Raw genomic sequence first — 24784 nt, forward strand, 5'->3', positions numbered from 1 at the left:
GCATTGCTATACAATATTAATCCTTTCTGGGCTGTCGAACCGTGACGTCACCCGATAAGCAAGCCTTGCAGCTGCTATAACGTTTAGCCAAAACATGAGGAAAAGTCAAGGTGCGTGACTGTTGTTTTCGTGGTGTGTATCTAAAACAATTGGACATAACCTTACACATTAAGACAAATATTAAGACTAGCATTACAGTTGACACTAACAGCTCTTTTCCTGTAACCTTGACGTGCCTGCAGTCTGCACTGCAGGCTGAACAGTTAACAGCCTAAGCTAGTCACCCTGTCTGCACTAAACATTCCTAGACAACAAATCTCTGAATATCTATCTAACTAAAAAAATAACCTAACACTAGTAACATTATTTTTGCAAGGACCAAATTTGTGATAGTAGCGAGCAAAGTTGTGCCGATGGGACAATGATGACACCAGAGCAATGTCAGGGTTAATGGTTTGCTGACTCTGCAAAAAAGCAGATGCCTACTCAAGTACAATAATAGATCTAAGAACTCTCCTGCGATCTTGCTATCCAAATGAGGTACAGAAGTTATTGTTACCACAGACGAGTGAAGCAGTGTCCGTTCTGTAGCCTTGCCTGACGGTTCTACCCTTGCAGCTTACTTGCCCTGAAAAAGACCAGTGGGTCGAAACGTTGGCAACACATTGTAAATACATCATGTAAGCTTTTAGTGTGAGGTCTTTTTTTTTTCTTTTCTTTCTACCTCTGTAACATGTCATGATATCTTATAAGCTCTCTAGACGCAGCACATAAATCAACCACAACAGCGAGGGGAACTGAAGACTTTTATTTTTTATTGTTGGAGATTTTGCAACAAAACTGCCATTTTGCAGTGAAATGTTCTGTGCGGTAATATTAAACATGTACCTTTGGTGTCCTTGGATAGTTTTTGTTTATACTGTACTGTGTGTGTATATGTGTGTCTTGAGTGTGCCTGACATAAGTGAAGGATAAAGTGAGACCAGGAGAGAGAATTAGAAAAGTGCAGTGCTTAGCAAGAGAGCTAATTATGTGCCTGTCTAAATACCCTAAATATGCTCAATGCAAAAAGAGTGTGTCTGAGATATTTCACAGAAGAAATGACATGGTTTAAATACCATAGCCTTCATTCTCAAATGGCAGCTGTGGTCTTAATTTACCACAGGCTAATATTGGATGCACCCCTTTACCCCCTAGATTTCTTCTCTTTTCTAAGTATACTTTGTCATATTTTAGTAAAACAAAAAAAAAGTGCTTCCTTTTTAATCTGCTCTTGTTGCTGTAATATAGTAAGTTCCTGTTGCGGTTGTCAATACTTCTCCCATCTGTTTGTTTGAATTATAGCCAGTCTGATGCTAGATTCTGGTGGTCAGAACTAATAGCCCTGACCCTTTTCTTTTTCCTTTTTTTTTAATATAATACAGTTCTATGCACTCTTCTCAAAACCTGGCACCTACATTACACAATATGCAACTTGACTGCTGACGGTCTAGTCAGTTTCACTCTTGTAATGCTAGTAGCGGCTAATGTAGCCTTTAGCGCTCCCAAGAATTGTAAACATACTTGCATTTCCCTTTTAAGTAATAGTGATCACATTATCATTGCTACCACTAAAAATCTCTTTGCCATTATTTTAAACTGTATCCACGAGTCCTGTGCCATAAACAGACATGGCTGGCTGGTTTGAAGTTTGAAAAATGTGTGTGAATTTGTATCCCCTGTAGCACTTTGCCTTTGCTTTACTTGGCACCTTTTAATGGGTTTTTCCTTTATAGGAACCTACTGAAATATGTTGTTCCGAGTTACGCTTGTCAAGTGTCCTGAGTTTATGCCTTGTGTGCCCACTTTGGAGTTGTGTTCTAGGGGCTACATTTCAGCACCCCTTAGGAGGTAGTTCAAAAATCAAGTACCAGGAATGTGAGGGGAGAGGGGGTGTGTGCGCAGAGCAGTCACTGTCAAGTTTTCCATTTATTTTACTTCAAATGCTGCCCAAACTTGAAAAAGGCATAAGCTAATCACAGGGGATGCAGGAATAACTCAGTTTCTTCTACTTTTGTCTTTTATATTGAAGCTTTCTTCAGTAGCACGAAGCAGAAGCAAAACGGGCTGATAACCTTACAAAAGAAAAATGAGAGAGAAAAATACAATGTAACATTATATTATTGCTACCAGCATTATGGGCTCTCTAATCCTACATTGATGTTGCAGGTTTAACTTAAATTTAAAAGAAATACAGCGTCATGTACACTCTGTACAAATGACTCCACATAGCTAACTTACATAACACAAAGTAGGAACATGCTACTTCAAATAAGATGACAAAACCACATGGCTAATTGGCATACCATACTGACCACAGCAATAAAAAAACTCTTACTGTTTTACATAAAACCAATTTACATGCCAGTGACACCCCTACGATTAGCCACACCGGTGAAGTATCCCCTCCTTATTCCAACTGGAGCTAAACAATCATTTCCGCAGTTTCAACAGAGCTTCAACACACACATTTGCACCTGCACTCTGCTACAGTCGGATCATCTACGCTGCACGTGTGAAAAATGTTGTCTAACCCGGAAACCGTACTCAGGTAGTTGCCCCTCCTTCCTATCAATGTTGCTTAGCAACCACTCTTCCTCTTCTCAATTACTATTAATATATTTCCCCCTTTTCTTGTAATTTTACATTTTGTTTCCCCCATTTTAGACTGACATTACATTGTCCAAAATCCGACTTTACAGTCACTGGTGATTGGTTAAATGTCTACGTCTTCACACTTCAAGCATTATCATTACAAGCACCGTGTGTAGAAACACAATTGATTGCATGTTTGAGAGGGGAGCAGCCTCTTCCTCCTTTAAACAGGGACTGATGGAGAGAAAATACAGTGGAAAAACAAACCAGGATGGTCCGCGTTAACTACTGTATGGAGACATTGCTTGGTGATAGTTAAGGAAAGTATGGGGTATACCGCTTGTTAGGTTACCATAGTGGAAATGCAGTGCTAGATTACTGTGAGGTAAACATACTGGGAGTACTGGCTAAGATCCTAACTAAACAGGGACTGATAGAGAGAAAATACAGTGGAAAAACAAACCAGGATGGTCCGCGTTAACTACTGTATGGGTGACTATGCTTGATGATAGTTAAGGAAAGTATGGGGCATACTGCTTGTTAGGTTACCATAGTGGAAATGCAGTGCTAGATTACTGTGAGGTAAACATACTGGGAGTACTGGCTAAGATCCTAAAATGTAAATGTTGGATTTCATTATGTTTTTATGTCTTTAGTCAGTACAGTACCTCTAGGTTTGATCACTTTGAAAACTTATGTGTGAGCAAAACAAACTGGTTCACAAGTCATCAGCCTTGGTCAACTGTGGTTGTGGTCTGCTCAGGCAAAGTCTATCCTGTACATCAGCAGAGTGTCTTGAAATGTCAGCCTCCATTTGGACCTGCCAGGCATCACAAGCCAGCTGTCTAAATTTAGTTTTGTCTCTGCGCCATGATTAGATAGCCCAGAACGGGTGGGCCACGCTGCTGACAGTATGAAAGATGAACTTCATTCATGGGACATAATTAAGTGAAAGATTGGGAGGAGGGGATTATGAGTGGTTAAACGGGAGGAGAAAGGGATATGGGCAGATAAGATTAAATTTTAATGCTCCCTGTGGGGAAATTGGGTCACTGCAGCAGCAAAGAATGGGCTATACAGTAGATATAGGGTTGTTCTGTTTTGGACATAAAAACAGTATCTGGTTTGAAGTACTGATATTACTGCCAAGACAGATTAAACTCTTTGTCCTTACAGGCTTGGTCATTGTTGGTGCATGCTGTCTGTGACATATTTACATTTATACAAATTCCCACACATACCTGTAGACACTGTCAGCAGTGATGATGCCTCCTTTGTGTAAAAGTCTCAGGGTACTTTACATAGTAAGGTTTAGACATTATTATTATTATTATTATTATTATTATTATTTTTATAATTATAATTATTGAGAAAAACCCAATAAATGCCCCTTGAGCAAGCACTTGGTGACAGTGGGGAAGAAAAACTCCCTTTAATGGAAGAGACCTCTGACAAACTCCGGTTCTTAGCAGGCATCCTTCTGCCTTGACCGGTTGGGGTGATTGGATAGAGGAGAGTAAAGAAAAGAAAAGCAACAAGACACAACAAACAAAACAAAATCACATGCGAGGCAGCCAGTGACTGCTCATCAGAAAACATATAGCTCCTGCAGAAAGGTAAAGGGAGAAGGAGAGAGAACAAATGCAGGAACCCCAGTGTTTTGATCAGGAACATTTCTATCCATTATGCCATCCTCTGCCTCTTTCTTAATTTTAATTGTTCAGTTAATTGAAGTGGCATCCATGTTTTTGGGCCAAGCCCCCATATCTGTCAGGGCTGCTAGTCTCTGGAGTTCACAGGTGTGTTTGTTTGTGTCTGTGTGTTGCTCAGTATGTGAATATGTGTGATGTATATCTATATAGATGTATATATATTTTTTCTTGATGGACCATTAACAATATAGCTACATAGAGTTTGTGTTACAGTGTAGTTCATCTTGTCAGGGGGTGTAGCAGAGTGCACTAGGCAGCATGAAGCTAACACTCTTCATACTACCTAGTGATATAAAACTTCGCTGAAGAATTGTAGAGGATATGTGATGAAAAATGTTGACATTATGCGTGCTTACACACTCACTTCCACCTCCTTGTTCCTTTTCTTGGATATGTTAAATCTGCTCTCAGATCTTTAATGTCCCAGTTGGTTTCCTCTCTCTGTCTCTTGTCTCTCGCTCTCCATTGAGCCTTGTGACAGGTTGTGACAGTGGTCTGTTTAGCATGTAAGGTCATGTAGAAGGTGATGACCTGTGCATGTACCAGCCAGAGTAGGGTGATTGATGTCAGGTTGATCTCACCTAATTATTCCTGATATCCTGAGGCGAGTCTGTCTGTCGAGTGAACCTGAACACAGCAGCGACTGTACACTCAGTGAGTAGAGTGTTATTTCAGCTAGGAAACTGAGGGGGAAAAAATCCACTCTCTTCCTGAGTTTTACTTATTATTGCAGCACTTACCAGTGGCGATATTTATAAAAAGCAGCAATATTTTTACATAAGTTGTCAGATTGGAATGTCCTTGAATATTTACCCAGTTACTAAATGTTCATACCATGAAGAAAAAAGGCGGTACACTGCATTTAAAACATAAGCCACCCCAGGTCCTCAATATCTGCTTCTTACTGAAATCCTAGCTGTTCTGCTGCAAACAAACAAAACAAAACAAAACTAACAAACTTAGCAATGTGACTGCAGTGCACATAAAAAAACAACAACCCTATTATAAGTACCCATACCTTGTGCGTCAAAGCAGGACTGAGGGGAAAGAAAAAGCCAATTAATCACTTGTGTCAAAAAAATAAAATCTTAAAAACAGAAAAATGTAATGATTCATGATGCATTTTGTGTCACTGTACTGGACCATGTATCAAACTTGACTTCTGACTGACAGCTGCCAAACATCTCACTGACTATTATAAACTTATACAGGCATGGATCATAGAGCCTGTCAGCTAGTCATAAACATGAATGCACATACCTCCATTACTGGATGATCCCTGAATGCTTTAATAAAGCCTGGGACTGCTGGATTTTCCATATGTAGGACCTGGGACCTTATTTAATTTTTTATACACTGCAACAGGAGAAAAGTGTTTTCCCTCATAATTTGAGTATCCTGTTAGAATTTTAAAACTGCATTAGAAAAACAGGTTTGTGTACACTAAGCCAAGTGTAGCTTACTATAGAACACTGGCACAGTTTCCATGCTGAGAAAAGCAAATATGCCACCCTTCATTTAGATCTCTTAGACTGCATAATTTAATGACACAAAAAGTTTATCATAATTAGTTAATCTACGTTTGGGCAGGCACAGCACTCCTGGCCCCTTGGGACCTACCTGTAGCGGCAGGTCTGACATATTTTTCTGTAGTTTATAGATTTTTATAGATCATCTTTCTTACAGCTCTGTTTACAATTCAGGAATATGTAGTGTTTGTATTTATGGTTGGTTTTGTGTGACTGGGTTTGTTTGTATTCACTGTAATGGTTTTCTTGTCCAGACTGTGTTTAGTGATTTATACTTTTTGTAAGCCACTTGCCCTATGATTGGCGATATGTCACAGTGCCACAGTTTGCAGAGTTTCTGCATATCTTTTTCTCTTTAATAGATTTTAAGACCAAGAGCTGGCACCAACAGTTGTGGCAGAAATACTGCTCTTGCTATAGCAACGGTCCTTTCTCCTCTTCTCTTTCCTAGCAGTGGCTGTCTTTTATTCCCCCTTTTCATCAGTTGCTTTCCTTGTATGTCTCTCCTTCTTTTCTTATTCCTGCTTTAGTTTTTTTTGTGTGGTCATTATATGAGGCACAGTCCACCTCCCACACGTTCAAAAACACATCAGCCATCGATGCCATTAATAACATATGGGAATGTATAAATACAAAGAAACGGCAAACCAAGAATACGAAAAAAGAAAATACAACAGAAAATACACACTTCCCTTCATTGCTTTTCTGTCTGTTGGTTTGTCTCTGCTCTCTCTTGGTGGTGCTGCAGCTCTTTGTTACACTTCCACCATCATAGTTAAGCTTTTCATATACTGCCATCACCCTCACTGCAGCAGCCATGGTTAGGGGCCCTGCTACTTTCTGCCATGGTTGCTCATCCCACACTGTATTGCTACAATCCACAGTCCTGTTAAACAGCAGCCACCATATGACAAGCTTACCATCAAGACTGTTTGTTTGCAAAGTTAATAGCCACCATTAAAGTGGGAACTTGCAATGTAATTCATTTTAACTTAGTCCTAATGCATCAATTGAAAGCATTGTCCATATGTGACAATTTCAGAGGTGTGTGTCAGGGGTTTGGAAAGTGTAGAAGGAGATAATACAGCATTGGACTGTAGGTAGATCTCTGGGAAATATGACAGTGTTATACAGAGAGGGGTTTCTGTGTGACATCTCTGAGGAAAGTATCTTTTTTTATTTGAGACATTAATAACATCCATTTGATGAAGTCTGCTTAAAAATACTCCATTGTCTGATGTATATGTATGGGAATTTTTGTGTTTGTGGTGCCTGATAGCATGTCCCCAGGCAATACACCTAACTTAATAAGGGTGGTCAAACCACCGGCTGTCTCTTGTGTCAGTAGCCTCCCAGATTGTTGGGCTTAGTTTATTTATTCACATGTTACACTATGTGGTCTTCCATGTGAATTTTGTATTCTTTTTTTAAGAGAAGCCTGACTGAAAATGCACCACACATTCTTTATTGGGGACAGGTCAGGCCTGCAGGCAGGCCAGTCCAGCTCTCACATCCTTTTCCTCCACAGCCCGGCCTTGGTAATGCGCACAGTATGAAGTTTTGCACTGTCTTGTTGAAATATACATGGGCATCCCTGGTAAAGATGTCATTTTGGAGGCAACAAATGTTGGTCCAAAATCTTTAGATAGTTTTCAGCATTAATGGTGCTATCACAGAAGTGTAAGTTACCTTTGCCATGGGCACTGACACAAGCCCATACCATGATAGACCCTGGCTTTTAGACTTGCTGGTTGCTGGTAACAGTCTGGATGGTTATTTTCATCTTTGGTCCAGAGCACATGGTGTCCATTCCTCCAAAAAAAGACCTGAAATACTGATTCATCTGATGACAATACATGTTTCCACTGCTTGATGGTCTATCCCAGATGCCTCCAAGCCCGGATCAGTCAACTGCGACCTTTCCTGGGTGCCACTTTTGTACCAAGTCATGCCTAATATTATGAGAGCCCGGTTTGTTTATTGTGCATTAATGTACAATGCACAGCCGTTTACTGCATGTTTTTGCAACATGCATTCTTCCGAACAGAACTAGGAAGCTAACAAAAATGTGTGGGGAAAATATTTCAGTGAGACATTATAAATAAGAGGAGTCATTCACAGTGCAGGGCGGTACGGTGGGTAGCACCGTTGCATCACAGCGAGAAGGTTCCGGGTTCGCGACCTTTCTGTGCGGAGTTTGCATGCTCTCCCCGTGCTTGCGTGGGTTCTCTTCGGGTACTCTGGCTACCTCCCACTGTCCAAAGACATGGCTTAGGTTGATTGGTGACTCTAAATTGCTCGTAGGAGTGTGTGTGTGGTGTTGTTGTTGTTTGTCTGCGTGTTGGTCCTGCGATGGACTGGCGACCTGTCCAAGGTGTACCCCGCCTTTCGCCTGATGCTGGCTGGGATTGGCTCCCGTCCCCGTTCGGGACTAAGCGGTATAGAAAATGAGATGAGACATTCACAGTGCAAGCTGGCACACATCAAACACACAGTAACGGCATGCGCTGTGGTTAACTAATCGCAGAAGCTTAAACTTGTTGGTAAACTAGGCTATATCCAATTTAAATAGGTTGCAATTTAAATATTGCATCATATGCAGCAGTCTTTTATTGATTTTTAAATGCTCAGGAATATGTTCCTATCACTCTTTTGAATTTAAATCCTGCTAATGTGGTTGAAATCATCACTAAAATTTATGCCAGTTGACAGTCTAGGCTATATACTGTATATGCAACAACTACAGTTCACATGAGACGTTTTCACCTGTAAATGGTGGCATAGTGTGGACATGCTTTTGGAAAGTGCATTTTGATGCAAGCTTTTGTCTCAGGAAGCCAGCTTCAAGCTGTACATTGAAACTAGCACAAGAGAGCTGCATAGTAGAAGAGGCACTGCTGGGATTTGAACCCAGGATCTCCTGTTTACAAGACAGGCATTTTGACCAACTAAGCCACAGCACCATGCAAGGAGGCTGGAGACACTTCTGGAACAATTCTGGAAGAGCATATGGGAGATGGAGGCATCACATAACAACAATGCCCAGTAGCTGGTGGACCTGAGAACAGACCACAGCAACCTCACTGAACAAGATCCAGTAACCATCACAATGGCAGACATTCAAGAGAGGGTCTCAAGTATGAAGAGCTGGACAGCACCAGGCCTACTGGTTAAAGAAGCTAACTTTGCTCCATGAGTGTCTGGCGGGACAAATGAACCAACTACTAATGGATAGAACCCACCCTGAGTGGTTAACTGAAGGCTGGACAGTCCTGATCCTGAAGGACCCTCAGAAGGGAGCAGTACCATCCAACTACTGCCCAATAACCTGCCTCTGACAAACTGACAATGTCCAAGAAGAAGGCTGTAGTGACAGATGTAGTAATCCCAAGTGATAGCAACATCAGGAAGAAGGAACATGAGAAGCTCAAGAAATACCAAGGGCTGAAAGAAGAGTTAGAAAAGATGTGGAAGGTGAAGGCACAAGTGGTCCCTGTGGTAATAGGAACATTGGGGGCTGTGACCCCCAAACTGGGAGAGTGGCTCCAACAGATCCCAGGAACAACATCTGAGATCTCTGTCCAGAAGAGTGCAGTCCTAGGAACAGCTAAGATACTGCGCAGGACCCTCAAGCTCCCAGGGCTCTGGTAGAGGACCTGAGCTTGAAGGAAGGAATAAGACTGCCCCGAAGTGGGGGGGGATTTTTTTTTTTTTAAATGTCGGTACAGCCCTAATGGTATTATAGACTTATACATGATTAATAAGAGAGCCTTATGTCTTGGGTTTTCTTTTTTTTCCTCAAGACTAATAGCAAGGTTAACAGTTCTTTTTTTATGCCACTGTTGTTTTACCCAGCAACCAGGGAACTTAGCTGTAACCTTGGTAATATTAAGATTATGTAATGACTAGACACATAAAATTGTTTATATGAAGCTCCAGATTAGATTTTATCTCTCATCACACCAAATGACTCAGAACCAGCAAATCACAAGGCACTGATACTTTTGCATTTTTGATAGAAAAAATAGCTAATTCTGTACTGTGGTCTTGCAACTAATCATTGTTTTAGTTGTTGATTAATCTACTAATGTTTTTCTCAGTCTTTTAAATGTTAACAAATAGAATTAAGGAGTTTACCTGATATTTGGAAATGTGTTTCTTCCAGTATAACTTCTTCCAGCAAAAAATAACAAACCTGAAATTCAAAATATATGGTCCCACAGAAACTCTGCTTTAAAAAAATGTCACCAGGTCAGATATTTTAGACTAAATTTGTTAAAGACACACACACATACACACACACACACACACACCCACACATACATACATACATATTCTCTGCTCTGTGTCGTGTCCTCTCCCAGCCATCTGGGACACCCATCAGGCCTCCTGAGCAGGTATAATCCAGGTGGGAGTATCTTTTTACAAGAGTCCCATTAGTTTATGAGCCGTCTGCTGCCTGGCATCATCTCCCAGTTAGATCATTCAGGACTCTCTCACAGCATTCAAGGTTTATGTGAGGGGGAAGCTACTTTTTAATATACTGCATGATAAAGGTGTCGGTCCTGACTTTGTTTATTTATTTACCTCACAAAATAGCCTCAGATGACACTGGGACAGTACCTGTGACAGGGTGTGGCATTTACCAACTTTTTTTTTACCATTACAGTTATTGAAGTGGGTGTTTAGGATTATGTTCCACTTTATTTAAAGTAAGAGATAACATGACTAATTATTGTATTTCATAAGGTTTAGTATAAAAGATTATCTTAGTGCCACAGTGTTGATTCTTCATCTACTGAGGCAGCTCCTGTTGCAGAAAATGAACCCCAGTTTTTGCCGGTGTGTGTGTGTGTGGCAGTCACAAGTGTAAAAAGTGTGTGTTGCAGAGAACCTTGTGGTGTTTTGCCCCAGTGGTCGCGCTTCATATGAATGATGCCTGAATAGTGCATGGCTCCGGCCCGCCAACCGTTCTTGCTCCTGCTCACATCAGCTCCCTCCCCAGCCAGCACTGACTGACAGTACTTCTTCCTGTCTTCTGTTTTTCTTACTGCCTTTCATACAGAACCATGCACACTAGCAGGTAGACTGATTGACAGGCAGGTAGACAGGCAAACATGGACGAGGTTCAGGTACACACATGCACATACACACTTGGTCACACAAATACTCACACTCACCGATACATACTTCATTTGATTTTTTTTGTTTCTTTCTGGATTGCTTAGTTGTATATAATAAGAACTTTAATTTAGCCAGTTAAACTCCTAGATTTCCATTGTTTCAGTCCACTTTTCCATCATGTTTTGACATTTGTCTCAGTTTTGCTTTGGCTACTTGTTGAATCAGAAGATAAAGAATCCTTTTTCTGGTTCCAGTGGTTGCTCTTGATTGTATACCTACCCTTTCTTTTATCATCAAAATTGGAAGCTAAATTCACTTCCTGAAGGCCTCTCTGATCCATTCCCAATAGACACCATAAGGTTCTGACAGCACCTTCAGCAATTCTTTCATTTGTGTTTTTGAAAAATGAAATTTATTGCTGTAGTCTAAGTTCACTGTGATTTTAAATATGGTTGCCTTACCTATGGAACAAAACCTGGAAGTTTAGGTTTCACTTTAGCTCTCTATTAGTGTTGTCACAATACTGGAATTCTTAACTTTGATACAATACCTTGCAAAATATTGATACTTGATACCATTTTTGATACCACAGGGAAAAACTGACATCCAATTAAAGGCATAACATTCTCCATTTTTAAAAGATAGTATAACAAGGCTATAACATGTCTAGACAACTTTTTATAACATTTTCTTACTACTGGGATCAATTTGACCTTATCCTGTACCTCTTTTACTACACACATGGGGTGTGTGTGTTTCTGCACATTTTTATAAATAGAAATGTTTGTGGGTACATGTATATGTGTGCATGCATGTGCACATGTGTTTGGATATAAATGTTTATGTATGTGTGTATATGAGTTCCTTTGCAGTGTATGTATGTTCTTAGAACATTCTACATTATGTTATTACTGTCTTTGTTTTAATTGTGCAGCACTTTGTAACTGTTTTGAAAAATGCTATATAAATAAAGATTATTTTCTTTTCTTAACTAGTAGCAAAGAACAGCAAAATGACTGTAGTGGAGATGATCAAAAATTTATTGTACCATTTTTGTCATTTTTTCACATGAATGAAAACAGTATTCTTCTTGAGGTAGTACACATACAAGAGCTTTTGAAATTGTCACACATGCTGTGTCTTAAGCACAATAGCATCTGACTTGATTAACTAATTTAATACTAATTTAAGTATTTTCCTATCAGCTGAATCTCTGCTGCCTAAGATTGCTCAGCCCTCATGGCTCTGAGGGTGATTAGCTTAGCTTTGAGAATTTCACTTGTACCATGAGATAAAGAAAATAATCTTCATTTATATAGCATGGGATCTTGTCACCAAGCTCTTTATAGATGTTAATGTGTCAGTCGTTCAGTTACATTGCAAAATTATTGTGTTAACAATGCTGCAAAGTGCGTAATTGAGAAACCCCATATTTAAACTGGCATAATGTGTAAATAGTAATTTCTCCAGCCTTCCCAAAAATCCCTCACATTACAGGCGATCACATACATTCCCAACAGGTAGCAACACACTGACAATAACATCATGTTGCCAACCCATACAAACTGGCTTCATGCAGTCAAAACAAACGTGTATTGTGCTCCAGAGGAATCCAGTGTTGATGAAATGATCATTCACCGCCCCAGGGTGCTTCACTGGCTGGCTGCCTGTAGGTTTCCAGCTGCTCCATTCATTGCACTTTAGATCCGGTCAGGTAAAACAACAGGTCTCTGTACGTGAGTATTCTCCGACATGCAGTAACCTCAGGCCCTTTGTTTTTTCCACATCCTCTGGTCACAATGCAGGCAGCAGGAGGGACAGTGCACCCCTTAGATGTTTTACCCTTTTATTGATTTTATAAAGCAATCATGGTCAGTATAATTTGGCTTTTTTGACAAAAAACAAACAAACAAACAAAAAAACTTCTTTAATGTCAAAGTGAAAACAGGTTTCTACAAAGTAATGTCAATTAAATAAAAATATGTAATGGGAAATAAGTGATTGCATAGATATTCACTACCTTCAAGTCAGTATTTAGTAAATGCACCTTTGCCTGCAATCACAGCACTGAGTCTGTGTGGATAGGTCTCAATCAGGCTTGCACATCTGGACACTGCAATTTTACTCCATTCTTCTTTGCAAAACTGCTCAAGCTCTGCCAGGTTGTGTGGAGATCAGGTGTTAACAGCCCTTTTCAAGTCCAGCTACAAATTGTATATTGGACTGAGGTCCGGGCTTTGACTCGGCCACTGCAAAACACTCACCTTATTGTCTTTAAACCATTTCTGTGTAGCTTTCGCTGTATGCTTCGGGTCATTGTCTTGCTAGAAAATGAATCTTCACCCAGCTGTGGTTCTCTTGCAGACTGAATAAGATTGTCCTCCGGGATTTTCCAGTGATTTCCAGTGCCCTGGAAATTTTCTTTGTATCCATCCCCTGACTTGTCCTTTTTAATAACCTTTTTTCTGAGTTGCTCACATGTTCTCTGAGTGTTCTTTTGTCTTCATTGTGTAATGGTAGCCAGGAATACTGATTAACCAGTGACTGGCCCTTCCAGACACAAGTGTCTTTATACTACAGTCATTTGAGACACACTCACTGCACTCTGGTGTTCCCCATTTCACTAATTGTGAGACTACTAGCACTAATTGGCTGGACCTCTGTTGAATTAGGTCTGTCGTTTTAAAGGGCGTGAATTTTTACGCAATCACTTGTTTCCCATATTTTTATTCAGTTGGCATTAATTTGTAGAAACCTGTTTTCACTTTGACAAAGGGTGTTTTTTTTGGTCAAAAAGCCAAATTATAGTGACCATGATTGAGTTATAAAATCAATAAAAGGGTAAAACATCCAAGGTGGTGGATATTTTTTATAGGCACTATAAAATATATCCACAAAACTGCGTGCAGTTGAAAAATCCCACTTTTAGAATAGTACCCATGGATATTGGGCAAACTCGCATGAATGCACACAGCCAGGAGAATATGGCCATTCAAAGAAATCTGTAAACAATTGCTTAAGTCTTTACATAATTGAAAAAAAAAGTCTCACCAGTGAGAGTTCACAAGACTTGTATAAAACAAGTTGCTTCTGCATAGAAGTACTAGAGCATACGCACACCAAGTTTTTTGAGATTTCAGTCACGTTTAAGATTATCATTCATTATTTTAACATTGTAGATAAGTCAGAAAACAGAAAAGCATGCCATGGGCACTTTAAAATTTAACTGGAGCAAGACGAGTGATGAGACAGACAGCACTGTGCTCTAGTGAGAGGAGGTGGTGCTGTTCGCACTGCAGCTGTTTGTGTGTGTGTAAACTTGCTGTCCGAGAGAGCGAGAAAGCGCAGCAGTATTGGTACTATGGAAAATTAATTTTGAAACTCGATATGTATTGAAAAATCAATATTTTTGTCAATGCTACTCTTTAGGCCCTTGCCATTGAAAAGGTTTTATGTAGCCAAAATGTTAAAGAAATTATCCTCTCACCCACATGCACGTGTTTCAAATCCCCATGCATACTGAGAGAATCTGGGCCAGAGAGGTGGATAAGACACATTCTCTTCTCCCTCAGCACAGTATAGTACAATAGAGGTGGCTTTTATCAAGGCACCTAACCCCATCTGCTTCACTGAAGTTGCTGTCGGCAAAGGCACATGTGCTACTGGACTGGGAAATTCCATGTTGTGTTCATTGTATTTGACCTTCCCTCTCCTTTAAACTATGCTCAAGCAGCTGTTATGTAATACTTTTGGTTATTTTGGTTTTAATGAAATTAAAAACATGATATTTAGTTAAAATTTGCCCTCTGAATGTTTCAAGAGTCATTGAGCATTCATTACCACTGAGGGTCCCACATCAGAGCAGCTGTTGTGGGTGTTCAACAGACAGTACATGGTGTCCTAATCACCCCCTGTGGCCTCCAGTTAAACTTCAGCGAAGACAAAATGCACCCTGCATGTTCCTGCATAATGGAATACAGTAGACTCGCAGAGTAAAGACCTGCTGCAGTTGCCCTTGAGTTGTACATTGCTGATGTTACAGGTGTTTTTTTTTTTTTTTTTTTTTTTCCTCCCAGGTTGAGACTCCCTCTCCAGCTCAGTTCCCTGAGGTCTGTGTCTGCCAGCATGATAACCACCCACAATACTCATCACACTAATTCCAAAGCATGTATATTTTAATGTGATATTTTATTTCCCAATAGGGAATATGTTTTCGCTCACCCCTGTTTGCACTTCTGTATGTATACTTTGAAATGATTACCTCTAGGGTGAATTGACTGTAAATGACAAAAGGGGGAAGGGGGGATATGTCAGCTAAAAATGGCTTGTTTGCATTGTTCACTTTGCTCATGAAAGTTGATGGGGACAGTTGGTCCCTCATCGCCTCTGGGATAGTTGAAGAAACTTTTTCATCCACATTTTGACAAGTGTCCGCTGAGCAAAAACAACAGATTTATTTTCAAAATGTCATGAAATGCCTTTAATCTATTCCAGTGGTGCGAGAGTTTGACTGTCTCATTCATAATGCACAAGAGATGCCCTAGAGAGTCAAATGTTTTGTGAGAGATTTGCTATCCTCACACCAATGAAACGACATCTGCAATTTAGCCAGTACGTCAAATATGCTCTTGTCACCCTTTGTGCTTTTGCCTGCTTTGGAAAATGAAGTATTATTCCTCAGAAATTGTTTCTCAAGAATTGGAGCTGAGCTGAGTGCAGCTATACAGTAAACATTTACAGGTATAGACACATTTCCTGTGAGAGTGCTTTTGCATTAGAATAAGCATCACCACAGAACCTATTTTACAGATGGATTACAGATCATCTGTTTTCTTATGCAGATCTCTTCAAAGCATCTTTTTAACCCAGGACTAATTAATTTGTGAAACTGGAAGATTATGTCCAGAGACAGTAGAAAGTATCATAGTCTTTTCACACAGTCTACCAGTGCAGTATATCAGTAATCTATAAGTCATTTGAGTTGGGGTAACAGTGATTTGGATTCTGCAGTGGTCCAACTCTGCTGGAGAGCATTTGGATGACAGTGATTTACAGGAGTAGAGACTGTGTCTGCTGTTTCTGTATATGATGTATGGGTCTAATAGGCACATCTGCTTGTACTCTTGGCTACAGGGTACCAGGTAAATATTTGGCCCTTGCCCTTTTCACACACTAATACATGCCCACACACATACACAAGCCTCTTCAATGCACATATTGTTTCTTCCACAAACTATTCCTGCAAAATGTTTGACCAGAGGGGACGGGGATTTCTAAAGATACACTGTAGCATCAAGATGCATTAGCCAACGTTCGTCTCATGCTCCTTCACCCCCTCCCCTTTATACCCCCAACTGTGAGATTAATGCCAGGTGGGGGATTATAACATAGTTTAATTAAACCAGAGTCTGAAAGATTCATGGACTCATTTCTTTCTCTGACAATGCAAATGAAGGTTCAAAGGAGGCAAGGCCAGAGGAGAGGCATCCTTGACCGGCCAAATGTAATGAATGTAGAGATGCACATATTGTAGAACAACCGTTTCACTTGCACTTTGCTGTAAATGATGTTGACATTCATCCAGCAGTTAGTAATCTGGAGCTGTGAAAGTTATTACAAATTTTTACCATGTTTGCACATGTGCATTAACATGCAGTAGTGGCAGGTAATAGTCACATCTCCTGAATCAGTCTTTTTATGAGGCAGTGAAACTGGATGTACCACAGTGGGGAGAATATGTAAACTCCAGAAAGAAAGGCCCTGTCGACCAGGAGGTTAGAACCTAAAAACTTCTTACTGTAAGGTGACAGTGCTAGCCATTGCACTGCATGCTGCATGAGAGGGACTTAACTTTTTAGAATATAGGGGCAGTGATATACACAGTGAATCCATGCATCTTTTATGGTCTATGCCATGTCTGAGAGAGTTGTTTAAATCTCTGTTTTTAAATGCTTTACTGGTAGCCCTGGGGTAATTGCAACTTTCTCACACCGTGGGGCTCTGATTTCCTCCAAACCACCAGAGCCATGCCTCCCACTAGATCACTGTATTGAATTTCTATATAATTAAAGTCACAGGGGACAATGTAAGAGATACGTTTTAAATGGAAGATGCACAAGAACTACAGTCAATAAATAGCCACTCCCATCAGGTGAACAGACTCGAATGCATTTAACTCAATTTAGTCAATGGACTTACTTTTTTGCCGTTTTGCCGATTGCTATTTCCTGTTCTGCTCTTTGTCACTGACTCTCTATTACATTTGCCTTGAAGAACAGAAACAGCAGAGTCCTTTGGCAGTTCTAATCAATAATGTTCACTCTGTGCAAAAGCCTTATCAATTTCCAGCCAGTGCCTTAAATAAGAATTGAGAAAGATTTTGGCTTGTTTATTAGGTACATTTGTTTAGTTTTTTTTTTTTAACTCATAAAACCAAGACAGTGCAGTTGTATTTGCATGGAAATCAAATTCCTCTCTTCTTTCCACGCTTGGAATGCAGGTAATACAGTGGCAGTACAATTACAAGTGAAAAGATTTCCATTGTGTGTTTCTGTTTGTCTCAAGTTTGGCTGTGACAGCTCATCCTGTTGAATGCTAACGGGGGTGGGGTAGACTTGCAGTGTCTGGGCAGAGGGAGACTGTGAATAATGAGTGACTTAATGTAGTCAGAACTCATTCACGGAACCAACTGCTTCTTAAGAAATCATGCTGAAAAATTCACAAGCATAATTTTTAAATATCCTAAGCTGCCTAGTCCTGGTAGACAAGGTCACCCAGAATCCATGCACATAACTTGAAATGTTGTTGTATGAACCTGTGTGATTTGGCTACTGTGTCACAGCCCAAAAGAATGTTTTCAGGTAATTGGTGCAGGTATCATGAGTAAGGCCTTGAGCAAAATTGTCACAGAACAAAACATACAGACAGTAGCTTTAGCTCTATTTGTGAACATGATCGCTTTCTGTTGCAGAGAAATTGGATCCTACACCTTTACTGTAGTTGGGTCGTTATGTTCAGTTCACTGAAATTTGGATGAAATAGAAGACACGGGTTGCTAAATACAACAAGACAAAGCATTTTCTCTTGAGTCACTGTTGATTCCTGCACTCACCCATCCTCTTCTATAGTGTGTGTGTGTGTGTGTGTGTGTGTGTGTGTGTGTGTGTGTGCGCGCGCGCGCATCTTAGAGAGAGGAGAATGGCCTGTATTTAATATGTAGCACCTACTATTAAGCCATATTTTCTGGGTCTACATGAACCCAAAGGGAACTACTTTCCACTACTTAAAAGTTCAATTTGCACCTCTCTATCATTTTATTCTACATTATATCTCACTAGCTCTCCTGTTTGGCCTGGGGAGATTGTAATTAATAATTAGCTTCTAACCCATCAGATTTTTTCAATCAAGGCAAAGACCAAGAGGATGATAAGTCTGGCCATTGGTTGTTGGCTGGTTGATGATTGTTATTTTTACACCTTTGTATTAATCTGGATTTAAAAAGGATATAGCACATCTGAAAACAAACTAGAGGTAGACTGTAGGCATATTGTATTATCTTTAGGCTGAGCCAGGCTAGCTGATTCCCTCTCTTTCCATCTTTTTCATCCATCCATCTTTTTTTCCTCTTTAAGATGGCACCGCAGATGGCAGCCTAGGCTGTGTGCTCTCTCGTGCTTTTGCTGTTTTTATAATTTTGCCAGTTTTTGCAGTCCATCTCGGATTACTTTCATCAGGGAAGAGCTGTTAAACATATGACAACTCAGTCCAAACACCTTTTTTCCCGTTATTACGGATGGAAAAATTTGTATGGTCATTCTAGTCAGAGAAGCAGAGTTGTCTATTGGACTTAGAGGAGATGCAGGAGAGGAAAGCACGTGGGTGCCCTGGTTAAGTTACACCAGCGGGGTAACCGTATGCAATTCCCATCCATCCATCTAGCGAATTCATTCTCTAGCCGACAAAATGGGTAAACTACTCATCATCAATTGGACTAACTCTGACTTCACATGGTTTGCTGCTCAGTGCTTCATTGTGATGTAGTGAATCGATTGTGGACAACGCAATATAGCTGCTGGGGTTCCAGCTGCATAGAGCAGATTGCGTAACAGAGTTATCTGGGAAAACGAGAGGAGGAAGAATCTGCTTCTGCATAAATGAAAGTTTGTGTAAGGATGTTACAGTGTTAGAGAAAACATGTAACAAGGACTTGGAAACTCTGTTCATTAACTGCAAACTGTTTCATTCACCGCTGGAGTTTTCCTCGTTTATCCTGGTCAGTCAACCTCAGGCTTGTGCTGGCAAAGCACTGCAGCCCCTAGCCAGTCAGGTAATTTGCTTGAACTGGAAACATCCCGTCTCCCTACTCATTGTTTTAGGGGATTTTATCTGAGCAAACCTCACCCCCAAACTTCCTAAATACAAACAATAAATCAGTTACTGTATCCCACCAGGGACAAGAAATACACTGGACCACTACTACACAGTAATAAAGGGCACCTATCTCTCTGTCCCTGTGCAGCCTTGGAACTCTCTGATCACTGCATGATCTACCTCATCCAGACCTATATGCAGAAACTTAAACCTGCAAAGCCTGTGGTTAAAACAGTGAAGAGATGGGCTCCGGAGACACAGGAGTTGCAGGCCTGCTGTGACTGCACAGAGTGGCAGGTTTTTGAAATTGCTTCTACAGACCTAGTTGGACTCAGTGACACTATGACATTATACATAAACTTTTGGGAGGCTGTGTGTACCCACCAAGACCTTCTGCACATAGAGCAATAACAACAAGCCCTGGTTCACAGTAAAACTAAAGCCAGGATCCTGTACAGCTAGGCCAGAAACTCACTGACTATGGAGATCAAAAGAGCAAAGAAGAGCTACTCTTGAGGCTGCGTGGAGAATGTTTAATTCAATTCAATTTTATCTGTATAGTGCCAAATCACAACAAAAGTTGTCTCAGGACACTTTATACTTTACTTTATACACTTTATATAGTGAGATCTAAACCTTACAATTATTAATATTATAAAGAAAAAAAACAACAAATCCTCCTTGAGCAAGACACAACAAACACTACAACAATCAAACACTAGGCTCCTTGATGTGACTGGTGATTGCTCATCAGAAACATATAGCCCCAGAGCCAGCAACAGAAAGGTACAGGGGGAGAGAGAGGACACACTACGGGACAGAGGAGACATACAGTTAATGGCATGTAATCATAGCATATAAAAATAAAATGGAGAGGGGAGGTAGAAGGAGAGCAGAGGAGCTCAGCATCATGGGACGACCCTCAGCCTAGGCCTATAACTAAGGGATGGCACACCAAACCAAATTTATCCTAGAATGCATGTCTAATAATCTCATAGACACCACTACATGGACTCAAGCAAAGGCCATCCTGTTGACTAGAAACCACTGGTATGGTTAACTATACTCAGTGGCAACAGGACAGGCCAGGCCCCATGTTTGCTTGCAGTTACCAAGATGGCTGTCAGTCTTATCCCTGTTCAGCCACATTAGTTGACATAATGGCATGAAATATCAGAAGACATCACAAAATAGTAAGTACCTTTGTACCCTCGCTCACTGCCTTACTCGGATTATATTGAAAAACAACAATATAATATTAACCTAACTATAAGCTTTATCAAAAAGGAAAGTCTTAAGTCTAATCTTGGCAACAAAGTATCATCTGCGTAGTAATGGAAAATTTATGCTGTGTTGCCTGATAATATTGCCTAAAGGGAGAATGTATAAAGTGACTACAATTGGACCTAGCACATAGCCCTGTGGAATGCCATGACTAACTTTAGTCTGCATGGAAGATTAATCATTAACATAAACAAATTGGAATCTGTCTGATGAATATGATTTGAACCAACTTAGTACAGTTCCTTTAATCCCGATAACATGTTCAAGTCTCTGTAGCAAGATGTTGTGATCAATGGTGTCAAAAGCAGCACGGAGATCTAAGAGGACAAGTATAGAGTTTTTTTATCTGAGGCTGGGGGGTACATCATTGGTAACTCTCACCTGTTCAGTTTCTGTACTATGATGGACTCTAAAACCATTCTGAGAATCTTCAAACAAATCATTCTTGTGCAGGTAGTCACATAACTGTTTTGCAGCAACTTTTTCAAGTGTTTTAGAAATAAACGGGAGATTGGATATTGGTCTATAATTAGCTAGACACCTGGGTCAAGAATAGGCTTTTTGAGTAGAGGTTTAACTACAGCAACATTAAAGGCCTGTGGAACATAGCCTGTTAATAAAGAGAAGTTGTTCAGATCTAATATGGATGTGTTTATTAAGGGTAAATGACTTTGAGCAGCCTGGTTGGGATGGGGTATAAGAGACATTGATTTTTTTTTTTTTTTTTTTTTAATGAAGCAGTTGCTGAGGTCAGCTCAGAGAGATCTATGAGAGAGAAGCAGCCTAAATCTAAAGCTGTTGTACTTGATGATACATCTGTGAGAGTTGTGGGAAGGATCTTGATTATTTTTTTCTCTAACAGTTGTGATTTTAAGTATAAAGAAGCTCATGAAGTCATTAGTGCTGAGATCTAAGGGGATATTAAGCTCAACCTCAAGCCTACAGAACTTCACCCCCAAATTACTGTTGATTTGATAAGCAGAACTCCATCCCATTCAACCACCTCACCTTGGGCCCACAACCAGAAGCTGCTCCCCCCACCTCTAGCGATCTGTGAAAAGGATGTCCATGGCCTTTTTAAAAGACAGAACATTAAAAGGCAAAAAGATTAGAAAGGCTCCATTCCCAGATGGTGTGAATCTGTCCTGCCTGAAAGCTTGTGCTGATTGGCTAGCCCCTATCTTCACATAGATCTTTAACAGATCACTGGAGCTGTGTGAAGTCCCCTCCTGCTTCAAACGCTGAAGATGTTTCCAGCTGTAGGCAGCATAATGACTAAAAGCACTTTCACCGTGTTTAGTTTGAACTTTGGGCACCACTAGCTGACCAATCCTTGGAGATCTGAGGCACCTAACAGGCTTGTACTCGGCAAACATACAGTATATCCAATATATTTTGGGCCCATACCATTGAGACACTTGTAGACAATACATAGGGCCTTAAATAGAATTCTGTGTTTAACTGTAAGCCAATTTAAAGATCTAGTGACTTGTAACAAAATCTAGGACTGCTAGAAACAAAATCATGAATGGGCTTTTCTAAATCCTGCTTATACAGAAACTTTCTCATTTTAGTTATATTTTTAAGATGCCAGAATGATGATGATGTAATAAATCGTAAATATAGCTAGTGTACATAACAATTCAGTTTTATTTGTATAGCGCCAAATCACAACAAGTGATCTCAGGACACTTTACAAAGTCAGGTCTAGACTTTACTATTATTATTATAGAGGGAAAAACCCAACAAATCCCCCTTGAGCAAGTACTTGGCGACAGTGAGGAGGAAAAACTATCTTTAACGGAAGACACCTCCAATAGACCCTGGCTCTTTGTGGGTGGTGTTCTGCCTTGTCTGTTGGGGTGAGTGCATAGAGGAGAGAGAAAAGAAAAGCAACAAACACAACAACAAGCAATCAAACACTGGGCAGGGTGATGTGGCTGGTGACTGCTCATCAGAAATGTACAGCTCCAGAGTCAGGGCTGCCTTCTGAAAGGTACAGGGAGAGAGAGAGCACACGCTACAGGAGAGAGGAGACACAAAGGTAATGATGTAATTGTGGCATATAGATGCATGGAGAGAGAGGAGAGGAGAGGAACTCACAGCATCATGGGTTTTTGGGGAACTATAGCAGCATGGCTAAGGTAAGACTCATGGTCACCTGAGCTTAGCCCTATGTATAAGCTTTATCAAAAAGGAAAGTCTTAAGTCTAATCTTAAAGGTAGAGAGGGTGTCTACCTCTGAGACTGGGAGCTGGTTCCACAGGAGAGGAGCTTGATAGCTAAAGGCTCTGCTTCCCATTCTACTTCTGTGGACTCTAGGAACCACAAGTAAACCTGCACTCTGAGAGTGAAGCGCTCTGTTGGGATGATAAGGCTCTATGAGGTCTTTGACATACAGTGGAGCCTTGTGATTAAGGGTATATATGTTAGGAGAAGGATTTTAAAATCTATTCCGGGTTTTACAGGGAGCCAGTGGAGAGAAGCTAATATGGGAGAGATATGATCTGTCTTGCTAATTCCTGTCAGTACTCTGGCTGCATCATTTTGGATTAACTGGAGGCTTTTAAGGGAACTATTGGGACATCCTGATAGTAAGGAGTTGCAGTAGTCCAGCCTGGAAGTAACAAATGCATGGACCAGTTTTTCAGCATCACTTTGAGAGAGGATGTTCCTGATTTTGGTGATATTGTGCAGATGAAAGAAGGCAGTTCTAGAGACTTGGTTTATGTGTGATTTAAAGGACATATCATGATTTTCAGGCCCAGGTACAATCACTTCAGTTTTGTCAGTTTAGAAGTAAGAAATTACAAGTCATCCTGGCTCGTATGTCTTTAAGACGTGCTTGAAATTTGACCAAGTGATCTGATAAAAATCTGAAAGCTCTTCTGCCACAATGTGTATATATGTTTATTATAAGTAAATTCTCTTTTTTCATATTCTCTTTTCTATTTTAAATGCACATATTTTCTTATTTTACTTGTTGACTTTCAAGCACATTGAGAGCCTCTGTACCAGAGACAAATTCCTTGTGTGTTTAAACATACTTGGCCAATAAATGTAAATCTGATTCTGACTCAGATTCTGATCTTTGTGACAGCTTCATATTTAGAGAGTGTTATCAATCTTCTGACTTCTTTTTCTGAAAGAAAGCAAATAAGGTAATTCACATAGTTATACTGTTTTTTTTTTTTTAAGTTTTATACAAAGCCATTAACAATATTTTGACCAATAAGCATTTGTAACATACGTAACTACATTACAAAAACAGATATATTTGTGAGGACCTTTTAACTTGTGTTTCAAGTGACAGTAGTTAAGATATGTATAGAGTTAGACATTTTCTCTCTGGTAGGCAAATATGTAAAGGCAATTCTGTTTTTAGATGACCTCAAACATTTCTTTAGCTGCTGGCATTTGTTGTTACTTGTCCACCGCTGATATGGGTATATCTGTTCTAAGCTGTTGGCCAGAAATATCAAACATGCTCTAGAAGGAATTGAATGTTGAAAGGCTCACTGGTGAATCTAAAATGGACCCCTCTCTTTTTTGTTTGTTTGTTCATTTCAGAGGAGCTACGGAAACTCAGCTGGTCTGGAATTCCCCGACAGGTCCGACCGATTACATGGAAACTCCTTTCAGTAGGTTTTATGTGCACACAATGATTTACATTCAACACCAACAGACACAGTGTAACACAAATTTGTGTAAAGCATAAAAATATTCACAAAAACACTTAAACATACAAATATACTCCAAATCAATAACTATGTAATCTCATACTGTACATAAACTCACAAGGGACCGGATACATTAGTACCTGTATCGACAACATTGTGCCCACCATACAAGTCAGGAGGTTCCCCAACCAGAAGCCCTGGATAAACAGTCCGGTACGCCACATGCTGTGTGCTCGCTCTCATGCATTCAGATTAGGCGATGAGACGGAATACAAAGCTGCGAAGTACGGACTGAGGAAAGCCATCACAGCGGCCAAGAGGCAGTACAGAGAGAAGCTGAATGGCTTCTATTCTACTGCTGACTCCGGACAGATGTGGCAAGGCCTGCAGCACATCACAGACTACAGGACCACCACCAGCATCATCAGCTCCACAGACAGCCTGCCGGATG

At 40.3% G+C, this 24784-nt stretch overlaps 1 protein-coding gene and 1 non-coding gene across 6 annotated transcripts in view; one reads left to right on the forward strand and one right to left on the reverse strand.

Annotated features, from left to right (window-relative positions):
- tbc1d22a (TBC1 domain family, member 22a) overlaps positions 1 to 24784 on the forward strand; it is a 185689-nt gene that overhangs the window by 25543 nt on the left and 135362 nt on the right. For all 5 annotated transcript variants that reach the window (XM_020601293.1, XM_020601292.1, XM_020601295.1 and 2 more), the window contains one exon: positions 24224 to 24294. In XM_020601293.1, coding sequence (XP_020456949.1) covers positions 24224 to 24294 — 71 coding nt within the window. The remainder of the gene's footprint in view (positions 1 to 24223; positions 24295 to 24784) is intronic.
- trnat-ugu (transfer RNA threonine (anticodon UGU)) lies at positions 8765 to 8838 on the reverse strand. The gene has a single exon. It is a non-coding gene; the product is annotated as a tRNA-Thr (tRNA).

The sequence above is a fragment of the Monopterus albus genome, unplaced genomic scaffold (genome assembly GCF_001952655.1).
Source record: "Monopterus albus unplaced genomic scaffold, M_albus_1.0 scaffold51.1, whole genome shotgun sequence".
In the NCBI taxonomy this organism is placed as follows: domain Eukaryota; kingdom Metazoa; phylum Chordata; class Actinopteri; order Synbranchiformes; family Synbranchidae; genus Monopterus; species Monopterus albus.